The sequence below is a fragment of the Micropterus salmoides genome, unplaced genomic scaffold (genome assembly GCF_014851395.1).
Source record: "Micropterus salmoides isolate LMB-PRFRI ecotype aquatic unplaced genomic scaffold, ASM1485139v1 Ms_hic_scaffold_7, whole genome shotgun sequence".
NCBI classification, from domain to species: Eukaryota; Metazoa; Chordata; class Actinopteri; order Centrarchiformes; family Centrarchidae; genus Micropterus; species Micropterus salmoides.
The window spans coordinates 33,024,669-33,045,512 of NW_024044459.1; the positions used below are offsets into that span (position 1 = coordinate 33,024,669).

A 20,844-nucleotide genomic window follows, 5' to 3' on the forward strand; every position below is an offset into this window, starting at 1 on the left:
GTGTGTTAGTTTAATGTGTTGCAAGAACGCTTTGAGGTTAAATTAGCCCATTTCATCCAGTCCACAAGCTACCGTCGGTCATCTCTTCCGTTTTGTGAAATGATATTAACAGTCGGTGTTTTTGACAGTCTTGATAAGATAAGCGTTGATGAACAGACTACAAATCCGTGCGACGCGGTGTCTACTATCAAATGCACCCAGCGTCGTTGTTAACGTCCAGCGTGCGGCGCTAGCAGGCAGCTTTGTTGACGGAAGTTCCTACGGAAGAAGAGAGGAGCTGCAGCCATGGTGCGGGCGAAGTCGAGGTAAAATGTGCTCTTCGTGTACTATGTCCTCACATTGCGTGTGCTTACAGTTGATGTCTGACAGTTAATCTTCTGTCGGTAGGTATTTACTGTGCGAAGTGAACGTTTCGGACAAGAGCCGCCTGTTGCTGCTGGATGACCGAGCTATTGCTGCGGCAGTGAAGGCAGCGGTGGCCCGCACACACGGGGACTACGGGGCGGCTCTCTGCAGCATCAGATTCGCTGGTAAGCAGTGGTGGAGGAAGTATTTAGATGCCTGTATATTAAACATGTAGATGGATATTAAATCGTATTTTATAAAACGATACGGATCATATGTAATGTATGTAAAATCTTAATTTGCAAAGTAAGAAGTAACAACGCTGTCAAATAGGTTAAAAGTAATAAGTAAAAACAAAGTAAAACATTTGGTGAGGTAGAAGTACCATCAATTGAACTGGTATAAAAACTTAAATGAACTGTCTGGGTTTTATTTGCTTCAGTCACTGAACTCACCCTGCCTATCTTTTATTGGGACCTTTAATTCCTTTCCCACAAAACTCTTGCTCAGCAAAGATGGGAAATAGACTGCTATCAAATTGTTTATTAAACCAGTATGAATATTGTGTAAAAATTAGTGGAGAGCGAAATCGTAGCCGACCATAGAAAGGATGAAAGTCAAATGTTACCATAGTTGTTTCAACTTGGAATACTTTTTATTAAAAATCATTTTGATTCTTTTGATTGTCCTTATAGACTTAAAGGAATATAAATAATCAAAGAATGGACACATATTCAGACTTTATGATTGCTTCAAAGGTAGGGAGTCAGTGCTTTCTTTACTGTATTTATCATACCGGTAAATCAGAATGAATCATATCCACCAGGCATCTAATTGGGACTACAGGCATTTTAACTGAAGTTTTACAGGACTCAAGTAAAGTACATTACTTAAATAAATGTCCACCACAGCTTGTAAGATACATTAGAAGAGCTTTAGTGCTGAAGTCCTGAAAACACATTAAAAGCAGGTTCACAGGTCCACATTTCTATCTCTTTAGAGGATATTAAAGGTTCCTCTTAGGGGATGATACTGGTCCCGACTCTAACAATTAATCACCGATTACACGGTACTTTCAGGATATTATCTGTTGACTGAGCTCTTATATTTCTGTTTTTTTCTTCCTTTTTTAGTGAAGTATCTTAATGCGCACACTGGCATAGTATTCCTGCGTTTCCCCAAAAGGTCTTACAAACTCCTATGGTCTGCATTACCTTTCATTACAAGTGTTGAACCCCGCGGGCAGAAAATCCCTTGTTTCCTGAACTGTTTGCACGTGGGAGGTAAGAAAAACATCAACATACATATCATAATGCATCAGACATATATATATTTTTTTATTTCATGTTAAATATTAATTGAAAACTAATTAAAGGTATTTGTTCTTTCCAGGAACAATAAGAACATGTCAGAAGTTTCTGATCCGATACAACACCCAGCAGCTCCACCGAATGCTCCCTCAATGTAAAAATGAAGGTAAACGATTTAATTTTATGCCATTTAATATTATTTATACTGAACTCTGCGATTACAGTTGGTTGTTGTCCATTTATTTAGTTATTTGCTCATGTTTTTTAACTCGCTGATATTAACTTATAAATAGATTTATAATAATAACTTATAATAAAACTAAATGTTTACCAGTGTTGAACATGCATCTTACAGGATGCATTGAAGCATTTAATTTAATTTAGGGTCCTTTATCTAATTTTGTATTGTGGTCTGAAGTTTAATGGAGACCACAAGATTTGAATGCACGACATTGAATTTAAGATGAACACAGAAAAAATGCCTGGTTTCACTGGTTCCTTCTCTTTTGTTCATTTGCAGAAGAAAGAAAACAGGTTCGCAAATCAATTCTTAACTGCTCCCTCATCGGAGGAAAGAAGGAAGCATTTAAAGATGAATCAGAGAGTGAGGAAGATGATGGAGAAGATTGACTTCACAATATGCAGGAAAAAGGCAACAGTTGTGTAATTCTCCTTGGATGTCTGGTTCTGACTATTTAAGGGACTGATTACAAAAGAAGATGTGAAGCATTTGAAAAAGTACATGCTTTCATCCTTTCTGTGGAAAGGTGGTTTACTGCAGCTGCTCCGTGGATTTGCTACTAAAGAAAACAGACTGAGTGTATGCCTGTGTTCAACAGAGGGACACATTGCATAATGTTTGTCTCATAAATAATTTGGGTTGGTATTGTGGCCTGATGGTCAGCATGAATAATGTTTAACAGTCAGTTCAATTGTTTGACTCTCAGAATTACAATCCTGTGGCTGTTTTGGAAAAGTGTCACCAAAAATAAAACAAATATAAATCACATAGCGCAAAAAAGATTATGGCCTAATTCTGAACAAACATAGTTATGGTTTAATGAATTTATTTTTTATTTATACTGTTTTGTGCTACTCTTTTTTTTACTTTTTTTTTTTTTTAGAAATAAAAGCACTACTTTTGAAGATAATGTGTTTGTCATGGTGTCCTAAAAATTACTTTGCCACACACTTATGTGCACCATCCAAACATTAACAAAATTGGTGGTATACAGTTAGTAAACATATTTTATTAAAGATCGATATCTGCTGATATTGCATAACCTTTTTTGTTTTGGTTCACTACTGTGTTTTTAAGACATCGGTCAAATAGTCAACAGTTTTATATTTATACTAAACCAACTTTAACTTCACGTGTTTTGTACCTACATAGCAGCCAAAGCTATTTGGACTACATTTCCCAGAATACCTAGCTGGATTGTAGGCAGCATATGAAACATCAGTGAAATAATTAGCAGAATTATATTTTCACTAAATCTATTTTAACTTCACCTGTTTTGTACCTACATAGCTGCCATTTCCCATAATGCCTAGCTGATTTGAAGGAAGCTTAAGTAACATCAAATTATATTTTTACTAAACCTATTTTAACTTCACCTGTTTGTACCTACATGGCTGACAAAGCTACTACGACTACATTTCCCACAATGCCTAGCTGATTTGTAGGCAGCACACGAAACAACAGTCAAATAACAAAATATTTTTACCTGTTTTGTACCTACATAGCTGCCAAAACTATTCTGAGTATATTTCCCACAGTGCCTAGCTGATTTGTAGGCAACATAAGAAACATCAGTCAATTAATCAGCAGAGTTATATTTTTACCTATTTTAACTTTACCTGTTTTGTACCTTCATGGCTGACAAAGCTACTACGACTACATTTCCCATGATGCCTAGCTGATCTGCAAGCAGCATAAGCAACATCCGGGTCTCAGGCTTCTGTTTGGCGACCCGTCGCCATTACTGCGAGCTCGTAGGAACGGAGGTATTTTTTTGGTTAAAATCTTAAAATTGACAAGTTTTCCAGATTGTGGAAAACATTTAACGCCTTGTTAAAGGCATTTTGTTTTCCTTAACGAGTAAAAAACCTTAAATTCGGGGGTCTTGGCCCCGTGTGGCGAGCTTTCGTCCTCCCTTCCAACAGCCTCCATAACTTGAGACGCCGAAATCGTGTCTCTTCTTTTTTTCTCGGGTTTGTTTTATTGTCAAGATGTCGCCGTGATGGAGTCTCCGCGTTTGACAGAAATGAATCAGGGCCTTCGCCGCCTGACCCGCACTCACTGCAGCCCGCCTTCCTGCTCCGTTTTTCTGTTTGATGCTAGAGAGCTCAACTGTTCTCTGCCCCGAGCTCGGCCTCAGCACAACTCACCGCACGGAGACAACAAACATGGAGAAAAACCCCAACAGCAGCAGCAGCACCAAGGTTCCGCCCCGCTCCAGCTCTACAGGCCCAACACCGGGCGAAACTAAACCCAAAACAGGTGAATAAGAAATAAACACTTGCACAATATAAATGTCCCTTGAGGTTGTCAAACCCAGCCTGTGCACTTTCAGCTAAACATTGCCCTGTGGCCTGCTGGGGCCTAGCAGTAGCGCAGGAGGTTGTTTATCTTGTTTGGCTGACGTCGCTGTCAAAACATTTTGACCCCCCCAAACTGCAGCTAAGAGGTGCACACTGTTTGTAATACCATGTGCCTTATACTATGCACCACTGGTGTCACATGCATGGATGCACAGACATATTAGCACAATTTAACGATCAATTTCTGCATAAATAAAAGTTTTTATCTCCATGCTTGCTCATGATGATGCTGATGATAATAATTATAGCTATATTTATGTACAAAGTTCTTCACAAAAGATACACAGGGTGGACAGAAAGGACAGGAAACACCAACATTAAAGACAAAATATAATATAATAAGTAGAACAGACTATAAAAATAAGACTAGAATTAATAGCTCATTTATGGTAAAAAAAAAAAAAAAAAAAAAATTCAGATGAAATCAGGATATGCCTTCCGATAAATTCATTTTTAAAAGAAGACGCTGGCAGGTTGTTCCAGAGTCTCGGGGCCCTGACAGCTTGAGTTGACATCTCATGTGTGAATAAATCCACTTAAATTACTTTTCTAGAGTCTAAAGGCTGCAGTCAAATAGTCAAAACACGTACCTACGATGTCCTTTCCTAAACAAAGACAACTGCTGCACTTACACTAGGCTTTGCATGGACGATAAGAACAGAGACCTTTTCTGTCCCACACAGAATCACACACCGAAGAGAGGATGTTTTTAATGTACACATAAGGTATGTTTAACAGTCAGTTATTTATTGGAAGGAACAACAAAATAAATATTGTTGAAATTAAAATTAAAAAACAGGATTTAAATGTTGAAAAAAAAAAAATGGAACATACAAGTAGAGAAAGATGAGACATTAAAATAATAAAAATAAGGAATTGAGCAAATGATATTCAGACATAAATATATCGAGGTTCCTGGCATTAGTGCGTTAAATGTTTTTTATACAGTTTAAGTAGAGAAAATAAAATTTTAGTGTATTCCACAATGCAAAACAACATTTATGTATGTAGTATTTTGTTATGAAATTCCTTGTTCTTGGAGCTCAGCCAATTAATGCAAGGATTTCGATAAGTTCTGGATCGTGATGATCTTTAAATGTTGCCTCTGCAAGGAATGCTGGGACGGCATTATTTCCTTTCCTTTCCTTTCTTAAAGGGGTTGTCCAGTGTTGGTCCTTTTTGCTAAAACAGATAAGAAAGGAAGTGTTGAAGCGCCTTTCCTGAGCATTTAGAGTATAAGAATTCAACCAGCTTTTGACACGACCGCCACTTAGATACTTCCGGGTCACTTTACTCACATACCTACAATAAACCCCACAGATCACTTAATTCTTTCAGCACTTTCTGGTTAACAACTTACAAATCAAGCATAATCAAAATTAAGATGATTTTATGGAATGATTAATATTTCTGTATTCATGTAGCTAATACTTTTTTATTTATTTTTATTTCAGAAGGTAAAAATAATGGAGGCTCTAAGCGCTACAGCCGCAAGCGCGAGCCCTCATTTCCTAAAACGGACAGTTTCCAAGGCCCTCGCCGCACCAATTCACAGAAAAGCAAGAATTTTGACAAGAGACCCTCTCAGAGAGGTGGAGGAAGACAGTATGGAGTTGCAGGTGGAGGACGACGTGAGGAGGTTTGTATTCGTAAGGGGTCACCTCCTTTTTAAAATATAATAATAGTAAAATGTGAGTAATAAAGAAAACTTTTGAAGCATCAGTTTTAAGTTAAAATATACTCTACAGACTCTTATCCACTTCTGCCTCTCCAGGTAGCCGAGACACGCCGGGCTGAGTTTAGCCCGGCTCAGTTTGCTGGACCGAAAAAAATAAGCCTGAACCACCTGTTGAACTTCACTTTTGAACCCCGTGGTGGAAATGGTGGCGTCGGAGATGGTGGCCACTCCTATTGGGGCCGCCGAAACAAATGGGGTCACAAGCACAAGCCCTTCAACAAGGAGCTTTTTCTGCAGGCCAAGTAAGCAGCCCCTCCTTAACAGTTCATTATATGTAATAGGGAGCCTGAAAATGTGGCGGTCAGCTAACAGTGTGTGTTTCAGTTGCCAGTTTGTGGTGACGGATGACCAGGACTACAAGGCTCACTTCACTGATCCAGACACTCTGGTCAACTGGGACTGTGTGCAGCAAGTGGTGGGTGCTTATTATCTTTGGAGATGTGCTACCAGTGCATCTGTATAAGAAGTAAAGCCCACATTGGTTTACATACTGATGCACGTCATTAAAATCCCATTTGTGTACGTTCACAGCGCATCTACAGTCACGAGGTGCCGTCTTGCCCGATCTGCCTCTACCCTCCTTTGGCAGCCCGCATCACCCGGTGTGGACACATCTTCTGCTGGCCGTGCATGCTGCACTACCTTTCTCTTAGCGACAAGAGCTGGTCCAAGTGCCCCATCTGCTATGAGGCCGTTCACACCGATGACCTGAAGAGGTAAAGAAGAAATTTATACAGCTTTGTAGTAGTAAATATTTATTTGAGGGGGGAGGGAAAAAAAAGCTTAACAAGTAAAAGACTGAAGCCTTCACATGGAGGCAGTTTAATAAATTTTGGTTTGGTCGGGACATTTTGTTTCTTATTGTTCCAGTGTGGTTGCCATGGAGACCAGGCAGTATGTGGCAGGTGATGTAATCACCATGCGCCTGATGCGGAGGGAGAAGGGGGCTCTGGTGGCCATGCCTAGCTCTCAGTGGGTGAAGGTGGAGGAGCCGGTTCGCTTTGGAGGTGAGAGATGGCTTAATATAATTCTACTGAATAGCAACTTCTGCATACAGATTTGTTTATGTCCCCAAACAGTTTGATTTATGTCAGACCCTCCAGGATTTCGTGGGCCTTTTTTTAGTGACTATCACGGTTTAAAATGCCTGATTTTGCAGCAGCTTTTCTATTAAATTGTGATGAAAATGATGTTTTTAGCAATGAAATTGTGGGAATAAGTGAAAACTGAGAAGCTGCTGTATGAAAAGATTTTGCAGGAAACTGCAATGAAATTTGTGGAAAAGTTTCAGTGATTGGTGCAAACTTCGCTGAATTCACGGGGATTTTGTTGAATTTGTGTATCTTGGACTGTAATGGAAGATTTACTATTGTATTTTGTAGACAGGAATACAAGAAAACCATTTTCAGTGTTATATACATGTGTAACTCCTAAAGGGGATGAACATGCAACAAATAATAAAATACCCATTCATCATCGTGTGATGTCGTGTGTTTCCTAGATGCGTGTCTCAGTCCGTACTCCAAGCTGCTGCTGACCTCCCCAGCGCAGGTCCTGAACCTGGTGGCAGAGGATAAGGCTGTCCTGCAGGTTCAGCTAAGCCAGGAAGAGGACGCCCAAGGCTGCTTCATCCAGAGTGCCCTTTGTCTTTTGCAGGTAACTAAAGCTACATGCCGGTCTGTAGTCATAAGAGGGGCCAGTGAAGAAAGAAATCACTGTATGAAACAAGTGCATTTAAAATATAGAAATCAAACAGACAAGAAAAGAAATACTGAAATACGCTGATAGCGGTTAACAAGCAAGTGTTTATGCCATTGAGTGTAAAATAAAAGTAAAATCTATTTTGTCACTCAGAATATGACCCTGAACATCTGAAGGCTGATCAGCTGTGTGTCATTATGGTTTAGGAGCGAGAGGAAATGCTGCTCAAGCAGCAGAAGGCAAACCCAGGAGACGGCTTTGACTTGTCCTCTCTGACTCTGGAAGAACCTTCTTCTCCTGTGGAGGAAGTGGTCACTAACACCAGCAGCACCAAGGTGAGTCTAAAAACGCATCTTTTCATTCAACAGTCTTGTTTAACTATTTTGTATGTATTAGTGATGGGATCAAATGATTCGAGTTGTTTTCTTCTACTTTGGGGTCATGTTACTGATCAGTCTCTTTCCTGTGTAGCCTGTGCTGCAGTATTCCTCTGCATTTGATGACGAGGTGCTGGAGGTGCTGGAGGTTCCAGAAGATGCCGCTGCAGAGCTGCCAGGCTTCCCTCAAGGTATTTTGGAGTGTGTTCTGGAGGAGCCTCCAGAAGCTATGATGGATGCAGCACCAGAGCCCCAGCTTGATGAGGAGAAGCCCACCAGCCAAGCAGAGCCAGGTCGCCCCTCAACCGGTGTGGTGCATGGACCCTACTACTATTTCTACCAAGGTGGGTAATTCCATGTAGTGATGGGCAAATGAAGCTTTTGTGAAGCACCGAACCACCTGAGCCAACTCTTTTGAAAATGGGTTCATTACTCGAAGCTTCAGTTACAGTGACCTCTCCTGGCGAAGTTCAAGGCTGCAGGCAAATTAGACAGGCTAGCTGGTGGACAGGAGGCTTTTAATTACATACACGCACGCCCCTCGATGAGCAGTGATGATGAAACTACTTTACTTTTGTAGAAAAGACCATTAGTTATAAAGCATCTCTGCTTGAATCACCCTTGGATTTAAAGTATATTTACTTTGAAAATTCTTTGATGTACACACTTTAAGACTAAAGATTGATGAATGCATTTATTTTGTTATTGAGGAGAGAGTGCTGGGAAATATGGCACATGTTGGATGTGCTTGTGTAACTATGACAGGGGGTGAATGTGTTAGACGGGGTGCACAACACTCAAAGCTTTCGAGACGATCGAGGCAGTGCCAGTGAATCACGTGACTGGACCGCGAACCAGTCGGTGATTCATTCAGTAAGTGAAGCAGTTGCTGCTTCGGACGTCACATGTCACGTGATTTTTATTTTATTTTTATTTTTTTCGCACCAAAGCAAGCTTTGAAGCAGTGGTTCAATAGGATTGTAGTCCAGGGGTTTGAAGCGTGTATCAAAGCTTCAGTGTTGCACTGGCATCACTAATTCCATGCACTCCTCCCTACGCCTTGTAGGGGTTTGAGGAAACTGTGAACTGCAAACTTGCTGGATAAATAAACACCAACAGATAGTTAAATCCAGCTAAAGCAGACATGCGACAAATCAGCTGCCCATCAACAACTGACTAATCCTGCTTGGTTGTTAAAAATCAGAACTGAGTAACATTATCATGCTTTAAATCTATCTTGTACATATTAGTCATAGAAGCCTGCAGGAAGCCTGTTTAGTTTCAGTGTTGGCTCAAACTTTGTCTCATTACCTTTTTCCTCCCTCTCCAATGTTTCTCCTTCCAGCTGACGACTGCCAGCAGATGTTCCTGCATCCTGTGAATGTACGCTGTCTGTTGCGTGAATACGGCAGCTTGGAGGCCAGTCCGGACTCCATCACTGCCACAGTGGTGGAGATTGTGGGGCAGACGGTGACTGAGGTCAGCAAACAAGGAAACACAAATCACGTAGTGGTCAGATATTTCAGAGCTTGACAGGCGTTTCAGGCAGTGTTTTCCTTTCATAAGCTGCTTTTACAATCTACTGTAACTGGTATCCTGTTGGCTTAGATTTTAACTTTACCGGTATAGAAACTGTAAACAGTTTTCACTTAACTGATTTTTCACGCATGGCTTTGTTGCAGGAAATCCGTCGTAGGCATCGCTATCTGGCTCATCTGCCACTCACATGCGAGTTCAGCATCTGTGAGTTAGCCCTAGAGCCGCCAATCGTGTCCAAAGAAACTCTGGACACGTTCGCAGGTTAGAGCCCTTTTGCCTTTTTTGTTTTCAGGATTTACAGTTGTAGCAAGGACATTTCATAGACTGTAAATGCTGATTGTATTAATTTTCCTCCAATCTACTAGATGACTTGGAGAAGAGAAAGCGCCTGAGGCAGAAGAAAGTGAGGGATGAGAAACGCAGAGAGAAGCGGATTGAAATTGAGGAGAACAAGAAGCAGGGTAAATGTAAGTACAGCTGAAAATTTTACTTCCAGAAACATGTACACGACTCTGAGAGATTTAACACTAAGGGTCTGTAACTGTGTTTCCACTCGTATGTCCCCCCCCAGATCCTGAGGTGCATATTGGATTAGAGAACCTCCAGCATTTCCCAGCGTTCGGGTCTCCGCCTCCCAACAGCAGCCCTCCAGTTCAGCCTGACTTCACATTTGCCCCCGCTTCACCCCTCAGCTGCAGCCCTTCCTCTGGTAAGAGCAGCTCCTTCCTGCAATTCATTGTTCAGTGCTGGCAGTTTCATCTCCGGCTGTTTACGGCTTGAAGCGTTTGAGTTGAGCATCCCTCTTGTTGTTTTTAGATGGGATGACATTCCCAAGTCTGAATGGTCAAAGCTCTTCACCCATTGTTGGTAGTGTGGAGGACGACTCCCACTGTATGTCCTTTGCACAGGTGTGTATGGCAAACACACAAATGCCCGCTTAGCAACATTATTAACTGCCTTTGTCACAGGGGGGAATGAATCATATAACTAAAGTGCTACTGTCACACACACACACACACACACACACACACACACACACACACACACACATAATGTTTACACTTGACATAGTGTGACCCCGACTGTGTCCTGTGTAGATGCTAAGAGATGGGAAGGCCAGAGTTGATGCTGGGCCCAGGATCACTCCAAAGAAAGGTAGTGCAAGATTATAGATTTTGTGTTGAAATTTAATGATGCAATTTTAACAGCCAAAAACTTTTAATTTAGAAGTAACTAACTTAACATGCAAAACTTGCATCAGACTATTAACTGAATACTAAATTGAGGTTGCTTCAAGTTAACCCAGAGGCCAAGTAATAAGTCTATATATTTTTCATACATCCTTTATGCATAAGAAACTAAAAGCAGTGTGATTTAAAAAGCTCTGTACTTAACTTATGGTTCAGCTATATGACCTTCAACTTAAACTTATAAATTAACCTTATTTCTGTTCCTCTGTTTGAGTTTTGACAACAGCTTGTCCCTTGTAAAATGACGTAAATCGACTAAGTCAGTATTTTAGTTTCAACTCTTGAGATATCTGTTGCAATTTATCATAACAAATAACTAAAATAAATAAATAAATAAATACATTCTTATACTTGTAGATTTCTCTGTACTGTGTGTTTCTTTGTCAGTTGGTGCAAGTTGTTCTGATAAGTGTGTGTGTGGGAGAAATTACTGGCGTTGATGTGTATTATTTCCTGTAAAACTTGTTTTATTCCGCTGTTGAGCAGCATTACTCAGTTAAGGCTTCCTGAAGTCAGTATTGTGTCTTGTGCCGTGCAGATCAGCTGCTTGCTCCCCCAGCAGCAGACAGCGACGGAGAGAGCGACGGCTCGGACCGAGTTCCCGTGCCCAGCTTTCAGAACTCCTTCAGCCAGGCCTTTGAGAAGGCACTTCTGCAGCTGGACAATGGTCCTGCTTCTTCTCCACAACCTGTTGTTGACCCAGGTCTGGCATCTGTGGATTTAACTGTATCTAGTAAATACACCTTGGATTTTTCTTTTATAGCTAAAGTGTTTGTTCTGAGACTTGCACTCATCTTTGGTGTCTTGTCTTTCAGATGAGAAAGGAGGAAAGAAGAAGAAGAAAAAGCAGAAACTTCTGTTTAGCACATCCATGGTTCACACAAAGTAGACACTGAAGTTAATTTAATCATTTTGTTTCTTGAGTTGATCTTTCCACTGATGTGTTTTTACTCCCATGCAGAGCTTTCTTGGAACTATAAGCTATAGAAATAGGTTTTAGTGTGTAGCCAAAGTTCATGCTGCTTCTAGTCAGTGTTCTCTGGGTTCGGTCCACAGTTTAGGTGGCGTGCCCATCATTTTCATTTACATGGAATTCGTTGTTCAAAACTTTACAGCAAACTCCTGTCACACTGAAAGCATTTGATGCTTAGGTAAAGCAAATGATAAAACAAGCCTAGAGGCTATTATATCCTGAATGATTCATGCTTCCCATGGCTTCCAGATTGCCGATGCTATCTGGCTGCTGTATGATGTCCAACTTTCCTAAAGTTCACCCTGAGCGTTGCATCAGGATCCAAGAGTAATATGGATAAGATAATTCTAGGGTGCTTTATATTAAAGTAGCAGTCAGCCAGCTGCAGGTACGTTGCACCTTTAAATCTTTCCAGGTTACTCAGTGCTCGGACGTTATCAGTCTGAACTTCACCTTTAGAACAGATGGAAACAAGTAAACTCTGATTTCTTTCCAGTGTTTATCGTAGGAAATTATTTGGGCTAGCACTTCATCGCCCTTCAAGATGTTAGATTTTGGGGATCGCTGCTTTGAGATCAATGCCCTAGTATTTTGTAATAACAAGAATACATCATACCATTGTAAGGAAGTGAAAACACAGTATTGTATTACAGAGATATTGTATGTTTGTTCAACTGAGCTCCAGTATATTCTGCCAGACTAAACCATAAATATGCACTTTTCTCCTCCTTCTGTCATCTTGTTGTTTACTAACTTTTACTCCCCCAGTTTAATTTCAGTGTTTAAAATGTGTGAAGTTAGAGAATTGCTGGCATTTGAAGAATGCTTGTGGAACCTGAAGAAAAGTGGATTGGAAATTTACTTTATTGGAAAGTTCTTTAATTTGCCTTTACTTTGGAGCAAGTTTATAGACTAGTGAACATAACTAGTCTGTTGAAATGAATAAACAAATATGCACAACCAAAGAATTGAGTGTTTGATTGATGATGCAATTGGCGAATACCAAGGACTGTGAAGGATCCTGTTTGGTAAGGTCAAACACTAGAAGTCACCATCAAATTAGGACACTGGCTGCCATTTTTTAGATGCAGTAATTACTTTCCGCCACATGAGGGTAGGGTTGACAGACCTCATTATCACAATCCCTTAATTATAAAGTTATCCCAGCCACAGAGCCAATATATACCTGGGTTAATACCACGTTAGGAGCAGGTCCAGACATTGAATGCAGAAAGCTGATGGAATACATGGATTATGTGGGTTTTGTTGTTCATAAGACAATAGATCTGTACATTCACAGGTATTAACTAAACTGTTTGAAACTGGCAGTTAGTCCCAATGTGTGTATATACACCTGAAAATAGACATTAAATAAATATAAATATATATATAAATATAAATATATATAGCTGAGATGGGGTAATCCCATTTTCAGTGTAGCATGTTAAATGTGCGTCAAGTGAGCCGCATTCAGCTCAACATCACCCGGAAGTCAGGGTGAGGTGCTTTTGCACCGAGGGTTTATTTTGGCTCCTCGACTAAGATGAAAATTGGAGTAAAATCTAATAAAAGCCAAATTGGAATTATTTAGTTTCTTATTGCATTGAAATCACTTTCGCTATCAAAAAAGTAGAGCAGAGGAGCAAAACTGCAGTATCATTCAGGGTTTGCAGACAGTGTTCAGACATTCATTACTCAAGTTCATCCAAACAATAAGCCATAATCTAAAAGTTACATGTGGCAGGACAGTGCGTATGTATAAAATATAGTAGAACAAAGGGAGAAGCTTTAGCTTAATAAATGTGTATATATACAAAGCTATATACAGCATAAAACCCTGAACTCAACCACAATATAAAAAAGTCTTTGCTTACTCTTCTTGGGTGTGGGGAAGCCAGGCAGCGACAGAAATAATTAATTTTAAAAATTGCATGTTCAATACAAGGGATGAAAGTGGAACACTGGAAAATTTCTAAATTTCAAAAATTACAATTTGAAGTTGCAAAAAAAGATTAAAAAGACACAGTGTCTATATATTTAAATTAAATTTATTCCAAGACATTTCTCATTATTGATCAATGAATTATAATGATCTAAACTGATTGTTTATTTAGTGCAGTGTTACTTTATTATAACGTACTACCCTATTTCCTACTGTGCACATTTCTGCACCTTTCAGAAACTCCTAATTGATTCTTTGCGCAAAAAGTTTTGAGAGATAATCTGCGGTAATAGTTTGTGAGCGCAGATGCTGCTTTGAGAGGTTCAAATAACTGCTTTGCTCCTGTGGTAGTTCAGTTTGTGCTTCCACTTTATTTTGGAAGTACTAACCGGAACACACCTGTCCTCGTGCTGGCGGACTTGCGGCTGGTGTCTAACCAGTCAGACGGCTTGTCTCTAGTCCAGCCTGTCAACAACACTGCAACCTGAGACGGGGTAGCCAGCCAGTTGGCTTGCTAACTAAACCAGCTAAGTTAGCTACGCTGCTACGCTGCTAGCCCAAGTGTTAACCAACTGTGTCACGAGTCCTTATAACTCCGCGAGGTCGGGTAGATGCGTGTGAAGTTGTTTCGACAAGAGAAGAAGCAACACGGACTTCTCTGTTTTGGTAAGTTGTCTCCGGTTCGGATCAAACAGTCAAAGACTTCAGTCAAGTGTTTCCATTTTGCGAGTTCAGCTTAGCTGCTAGCCACCAAGCTGTTGATGCGTTCATCTTTTCTCCCTCCTCCTCCTCCCTCAATTTCAAGTCTCCGGATCCATTAAGGCACTTTGAACTCTATGATTGCAACTTTCTCATTCAATCGCGTAGTTATTGTGTTTTAAATTCACTCCTGGTCTGAGCAGGGACACCTGTGCTCTGTTACGGGACGCCGGGTAAGTTAAACTGTCCACATTACAAGGCAGCAGGCTGAAGAGCTCACACTTGGTGCAAATTCTAGACTTGGACAGGTTGATTTTAATTATAATAGCTATTATAGAAAATCATTAAATTACCTCAGAGTAATTGATTAATAAAAATCAGCCTCTGTTTGATTTGAATCTGCAAATAATCTGTATTCACATCTCTTAATTGATCACATGCATGTATTGTAATTGTGTTATTTTGTGGTCTTTGTAGAAATTTGACAGGTACACATTAAATCTAAGTAGCCTTTTGGTAGGACTGGACAATATGGCCAAAAAAGTTAACAAGATGGAAAAAAATTTAACATCATTTGATGTTGATAATTATCACGATAAATGTAAAATCATTATTTCTTTCAGGTTTAAAGGCTGATTTTTGTTCCTGAGTGAAAGTTGAAGAAACCAGATGGTTAATTGTGGTTTTAAACTTTTATTTATGTCAGAACAAACACTTACTAACATTCCAAAGTATTATGATGTGATTTTCCTCAAAACAAATTTCCTAATCGAAAAAAATTAAGTGCTAATTTTTTGCGGCATTCAAATGAATTAAATCAAACATTTATCGAACATGTGTTACATTGTTTGTGAGGAAATTTATATTGCGATAATTATTATAATTTTATTGCCCAGCCCGACCTTTTGGTTATCCAACACATTTTCATGTTCAGTTGTGCTTTTCCCTGTCACAGACTTGATTAATTTATTGTTATGTACTTTCTGATTCCAAGAAAAACCTCATTATTACTGATAAATATTTATATAATAATATATTTCACTTATACAAAGCATGAAGTATTCTTGGATGACAGCAGACAACGTACATTGCATGTTTGAGGATTGTAATTTAAAGCTGTTAGAACTCACTTGACAGAGACTATGCTGCTTATATTGTTGTATCAGCGGACATCAAGTTGTATGTTGCCTGTGAAGTGATATTTCCTCTGTATAACTGGCTGAACCAGGTCACTGACTCTGATCGCTTTGGCTACTGTCACTGCGCCAAAACACTGTGCTGGCATACCCCGTGCCCTTACCGTCATTCTGCATGTGCTTCCTGTTAGATATCTATCAAATGTGTCTGATACTAAGTTAACGTCTTTAAATGTTTTTCACTATGCAATTTACATATTACACATCATGCAAGAAGCAGCACAGATCTTGGACTTTATTGACTTTTGTTGTTTGTGGCTTTCAGTAATGCAGAGTACTCGTATGTCTAAGGCTATATAAGGCAGACACTTCCAAAAATCCCTGTTGTGCAGCTCGACCCGCCGGCACAGGGAATGTTTTGCATTCCAGCATAGCGAAGCCGTTTCCTGTCAGCATCCAAAGTTCAAATTTTTCAACTTTTCAATCTCTCACCATTTCCCATTTTTGATACAGTGAAGAATGTGTGTTGAAACTCGAAACACTACATGAAATGAGCACAGGAAAAGCGCAGACTAAGACGTGGCTTTCGGAGATTTAATTTACATAGATATAATAAGTAGTACGTGGGTGATGGCATGTGAGCAGGGCACAATGCAAATATAAGAAACAGGAAAAGGTAAACACATAGTGGCGTTCAGTTTATGACTTTCCTCATGCATTTTGTTGTTTTTTCTTTTACACCTGGACATATGCTATCAGCTCACATGTATGGGTGCGCCTTTGTTTGCTCACGTCTGTGTCAGTTAAAACATTATCTTCCATTTGCTTGTATATGGAGGCGTGAGAACACCGCAGTGAAGAAACATTTGGAGCTCTGCTGTGATTTGTCTACCACAGCCTTTAACCGCAGCAGTCTTGACGGGTAAACAGCTCGTCTGCTTTGTTGACACAAAGTGTGTTCCTCTTAGGCTCCTTCCTGTTGTGTGATATGACATCGGTGCTTGGTTACAACAGAAGCCAGAGCTCTACGGCAGCAGGCGGTCGACATCTGGTCAGGTAAGGTATGCTTCGCAGCAGTTTGATCCAGCATGTCGTTTTACCAAAAGAACTGTTGCTTGTCTGCGACATGTGGAAAGCATTATCACGTGTGAAGAAGGAGCCTCTTAAAGGGCCAACACAGCAGAGCTCGAGTTGTAATGTTTTTTAATATTTGTTTTCAACTAACAAACAGAGTCAGATGGACTCCTTATTTCATATTTATTCTACCTCCTTTTAGAATGAAGAGTCAGCTTATTGGTATTTAATGTTTATTAGGGAGGAGCTGAATCTTGAATGGCAGTCTGGCGTGAGTTTTCAGTGGAATCCCCCATTCACTGTGTAAGCCTGATTTGCCTGATGCACAACATGAAAAAGAAAACAATGCCATTGTACAGTTGTCCAGCCCCTCCCCTGTCACAGGATCCACCTTAAAAGGTGCACACAGTCCTGATCACTACTGCACCGGTAATTCAGCTTAGTGAATTACACACCTTTTTGCTTGTAAGTCAAGCAAAGGCAATAATTGAATTGACTCCTTTTTGTTTTTTTCTGACAGTCAAAAGACTTAAAGCCACAATATATCGCACTATTAAACTGAACATTGTTTGTAAAAATGAAGTAACATCGTTTGATTAACAAATTGTAACAGATAGTTTAAAAAAACAAACTAATGGCAACTGGAATTACAACCTGAGTATAGAAAGTATGTAGCCTAACAAATAAAGCTTAAAACTTAAACTGACACAGCTGAAACGTATCAGTGTGCAACTTGTGCTGAAACAAGAGCCTTTTTTTTTTTTTTAACATCATTTTCATGTGTCACAGGTGTGATAACATAATTTTGCTGCATCCCATTTAGTTTTGCCAGTTCCAGGCTGCTGGCTCCTGCATGTTGACCCACTGGGACGCTTAAATGGACCTGAACCAACATTAATGTTTTCAAGTCTGCCAGTGCTTTGTTCTGCTATAATAAGTCAAAAAGAAAATCTTATTTAGAGGAAATATGAATTGATTAAATAAAAGTAGTGAGCGCTTCATGTATTGTGTCCACATGGTGTGAGATCTTTTATCCTAAATGCCCTAAAAATGGTGACCGTTTTGATTGTTAACCTTCATATCGGTAGGCCTTTTTCACATCAGACAATTTTTACTTATCATAGCAGAAAAACACCGTGTTACTAATAACATTTGAAGATGTCAAGTTGTGACAGTGAGTCAGCGTGCACAATACCAGAACCCTGCACCTGAATGGAATTTAGCCATCAATGTTAGTGTTTACACCTGTGCTTTTCCTACTGTGAAATCTCTTTAATGATAAAGGCCTATCAGTGTGAATGTGGAGGATAAAGAAAAGTCAAATAATTGATGAAACAATTCATTCATTAATTGTATTGTGCCTTGTGCTTTAAAGGGTATTTTTAATACTAATAATAATAAGGATTATATTATTATAAACCAGGGCCCTATATGTTACATATTTTGGGGTCCGAATGACTAATGGGTACAGAACCTTTTGGAATTGGTCCAGTAGATCAACTCAGACCCTTCTGTTAAAGAGTAAGATCCTTTTTGTTCAACTAGAAACAGGAGTCTCGCTCAAAGACAAGTCTCGCTTTGAACTCTCCTTAGAGGTGAATTGTTGCAGGTAGAGGTGGAAACATGAGTCAGTAAGTCATCTTACTATTATCTCTGTAGGGATCCTTTATATAATGTTCTCAGACACTTAGAGTAACAATCTGAGCCTGTCGGTGGCAAAAAACAAGCACTTATTGGTGCGTGTCGCAGCCATTGAAACCCGTTTCACAGCTGCCGTTATTGTTATTTAGGCCGCAAGATATGTAAAAATAGGGCCCATGTTTTAAAATAACGGAATTGCCCTTTAACCTGCTGCAGTGATCAATAACTGTGTAAATATCTTTCTCACCCAGGTGTGTATTTTTGCAGCAGTGTAAGGCACTCCCAAGACAAAGTCCACAGTAATGGCTAGATAGAGTGAGTGCTACGAGCCTAATCGTGAGTTTGTGCTGTGGTGGAGTACCTCAATAATACAAGTGACCAGATCAGTTTTTGTTCCGTTATTCTGAGGAGAACCTTGTCTTTTTACTTAAAGGTGCAGTTGAAGAGGATGGCTCAGGTGGAGGTTCAGGCTGGGGAGGTAGGGAGGACAGTGGTGGGAGTTCGGCCTCACCTCAGTCCCCTGACTGACTCCAGCAATAAGAGCCTCATCGAGATCCCCTCCGTCAACCAGTCCCATATCATCACTCCAGAACCCAACAAACCTGTCCCCGCCCCTAAGCCACGGCTCACTCCTAAACCTTTTGCTTTAGAGAAAAGCCCCACTATTAAGCCCATACTTGCCCCTAAGCCCCAAACCAAGCCCCGGCCAGAGCCCACTCGCCTCGTAGGATACAAACCAGAGCTTCCATGCAGTGTGACACCACAGCAACCAGTTGACGCTGACAAACCCAGGTCGGTGTCAACCAACTCCAACCGTCCAGCCCCAACCTCCTTTAAAACATCTAATAAGTTGAACACTGGACAAACAACCAAGCCAGTAGTCCAGCCATTTAAACCAGCCCCTCCTCTTGACCCCGACTCCAGGAAACCCAGTCCGCCTATTCCAGCGGAGAGGCGAAAATCTGGTGCATCAAGCTTGGCCTATTCCTGTAGCCTTAAACAGCTTCCAGCAGCAGAGTGGTCTGGAACCACTAAAAAGGAAGATGAGAAGGACCAGATGACATCCAGCAGAGGTAAGCCTTCCATGACCAGAGCCAAGTCCATGGGTTTTCTTGCTCAGATAGGGCGGGAGGAAGAAGAAGAAAAGGAAAAAGCCAATCCCGAGGCAGCAGTGCCACTGCGACCCAAGCCCAGAGTCTCGAGACAGTCGAGACCTGTATCAGCCATTTTCCTTCACACTCCAACCAAGACGGAGCCACCAGTTCCTGCTCCTCGCGTGGCCAGGAGACGGCCACTTTCCGCTGATCTCACATCAAAGTTTGAGTCTATAGGTCTTTCACTGCACCGTAAAACTCCCAAGGCAAACACTAAGGAGAACACTCCAGAGGAGAAGGCACTGCCCCAGAAGAGAGAGCAGGAGACAAACTCTAAGAGCAACACACCACAAAGTACCGAGGGTGTAGCTAAGCCTGCTGTCTCAGACCAAAGCAAGACAGAAGAAGTTAAAGAGACGGATGAAGATAAGGCTGCGGTTAGCGTCAAGTCTCGAATCAGTCTGCTCCTCCAGTCCTCCCCTCTTGAGGCAGGTGCCACAGGCCAAGGGTCAGATGTTCAATCTCCAGTGCAGCCAGTCCCTGAAATCGAACCACCAGTAGGCGTTAAACAGCTCATCAAGCAGCTGACAGAGGACACGATACCGACTCAGAGCCCTGTTCTGAAACCATCTCTGAAGCCCCGCCCCTTGCCCCTCGACCTGACTAAAAGGTAAGAGCTGCTCTTGTGTCTTATTTCCACTGCATAGCACGGCTCGACTCTAGTCTCTGTGCTTTTTGTACCTCCAATTTGTTTTCTACTGCAGATAGTACCCCTCAATGTAGGCGACGCTGATCATCGTACCTATTACTTTGGTCTTAAAAAGCTGCAGCCTTTAGTCACTGATAAAGTGTCACACTCTGCTACTCGGCCTCTTGCGTAGCCACACACAAATCCAAAAAAATTAGCTAAGCCACTGTTATAGCAGAGGAAGGGAAAGGGTTTTGCTCTTGCTCCATCTGCACTTTGTTAATTGACCACAGGCGGGGTTTAGCGGGCTGCCATTTTTGACCGATTAAAACATTGCACTTGCTATTGATGGTAGCTTGGCTATTTAAAAAATGATCAAATCAGCGGTCTGCACTGTTTTCATGTCACCTTTTAGTGTCTGCTCACCTCGCTTGGAACCTCAACTAAAAAAAGGGTACCAGGTACTATCTATCCTAGATCTATCCACTATGGAAAACCAAAACATAGCAGGTAGAGTCGAGATCAGCTGTACCATGCAGTGGAAAAGCCCTATATGTGTCTCCCCGGCTTGCTTTTGTCCTATTTCTTTGTGCAGGAGCTCCATTGTCATGCATGGCTTTTGTCTTGTGTGATGAATGTTCATCAGGTTTTCATCTGAGCGGTCGCCAGACCTTGAGGCAGCAGACCGCCATGAGATCAGCAGAGATCTCCAGTGGAGGGTAAGAGAAGGGAC

General features: G+C 40.9%; 3 protein-coding genes across 7 annotated transcripts in view; all 3 read left to right on the forward strand.

Annotated features, from left to right (window-relative positions):
* The first annotated feature begins 88 nt into the window (after positions 1-88).
* Positions 89-2,664, forward strand: pop5 (POP5 homolog, ribonuclease P/MRP subunit). The gene is made up of 5 exons (XM_038704393.1): positions 89-305; positions 388-530; positions 1,479-1,628; positions 1,738-1,821; positions 2,176-2,664. The coding sequence occupies exons 1-5, from the start codon at positions 286-288 to the stop codon at positions 2,283-2,285; spliced, it is 507 nt and encodes a 168-aa protein (XP_038560321.1). The 5' UTR covers positions 89-285; the 3' UTR covers positions 2,286-2,664.
* Positions 2,665-3,604: 940 nt separating this feature from the next.
* Positions 3,605-12,802, forward strand: rnf10 (ring finger protein 10). Its single transcript, XM_038704376.1, has 17 exons — positions 3,605-4,158; positions 5,714-5,898; positions 6,034-6,239; positions 6,322-6,412; positions 6,529-6,713; positions 6,868-7,004; positions 7,499-7,653; positions 7,905-8,033; positions 8,170-8,419; positions 9,421-9,554; positions 9,758-9,875; positions 9,980-10,081; positions 10,186-10,323; positions 10,431-10,522; positions 10,712-10,769; positions 11,403-11,567; positions 11,680-12,802. The coding sequence occupies exons 1-17, from the start codon at positions 3,993-3,995 to the stop codon at positions 11,751-11,753; spliced, it is 2,385 nt and encodes a 794-aa protein (XP_038560304.1). The 5' UTR covers positions 3,605-3,992; the 3' UTR covers positions 11,754-12,802.
* Positions 12,803-14,226: 1,424 nt separating this feature from the next.
* si:ch73-138n13.1 (calponin homology domain-containing protein DDB_G0272472) overlaps positions 14,227-20,844 on the forward strand; it is a 35,446-nt gene continuing 28,828 nt past the window's right edge. The window contains exons 1-5 of one of the 5 annotated variants that reach the window (XM_038702779.1): positions 14,227-14,445; positions 16,583-16,675; positions 18,581-18,665; positions 18,763-20,093; positions 20,758-20,830. In XM_038702779.1, coding sequence (XP_038558707.1) covers positions 18,778-20,093; positions 20,758-20,830 — 1,389 coding nt within the window. In that variant the 5' untranslated portion in view covers positions 14,227-14,445; positions 16,583-16,675; positions 18,581-18,665; positions 18,763-18,777. The remainder of the gene's footprint in view (positions 14,446-16,582; positions 16,676-18,580; positions 18,666-18,762; positions 20,094-20,757; positions 20,831-20,844) is intronic. The other 4 variants (XM_038702780.1, XM_038702777.1, XM_038702778.1 and 1 more) reach the window with 4 other exon arrangements.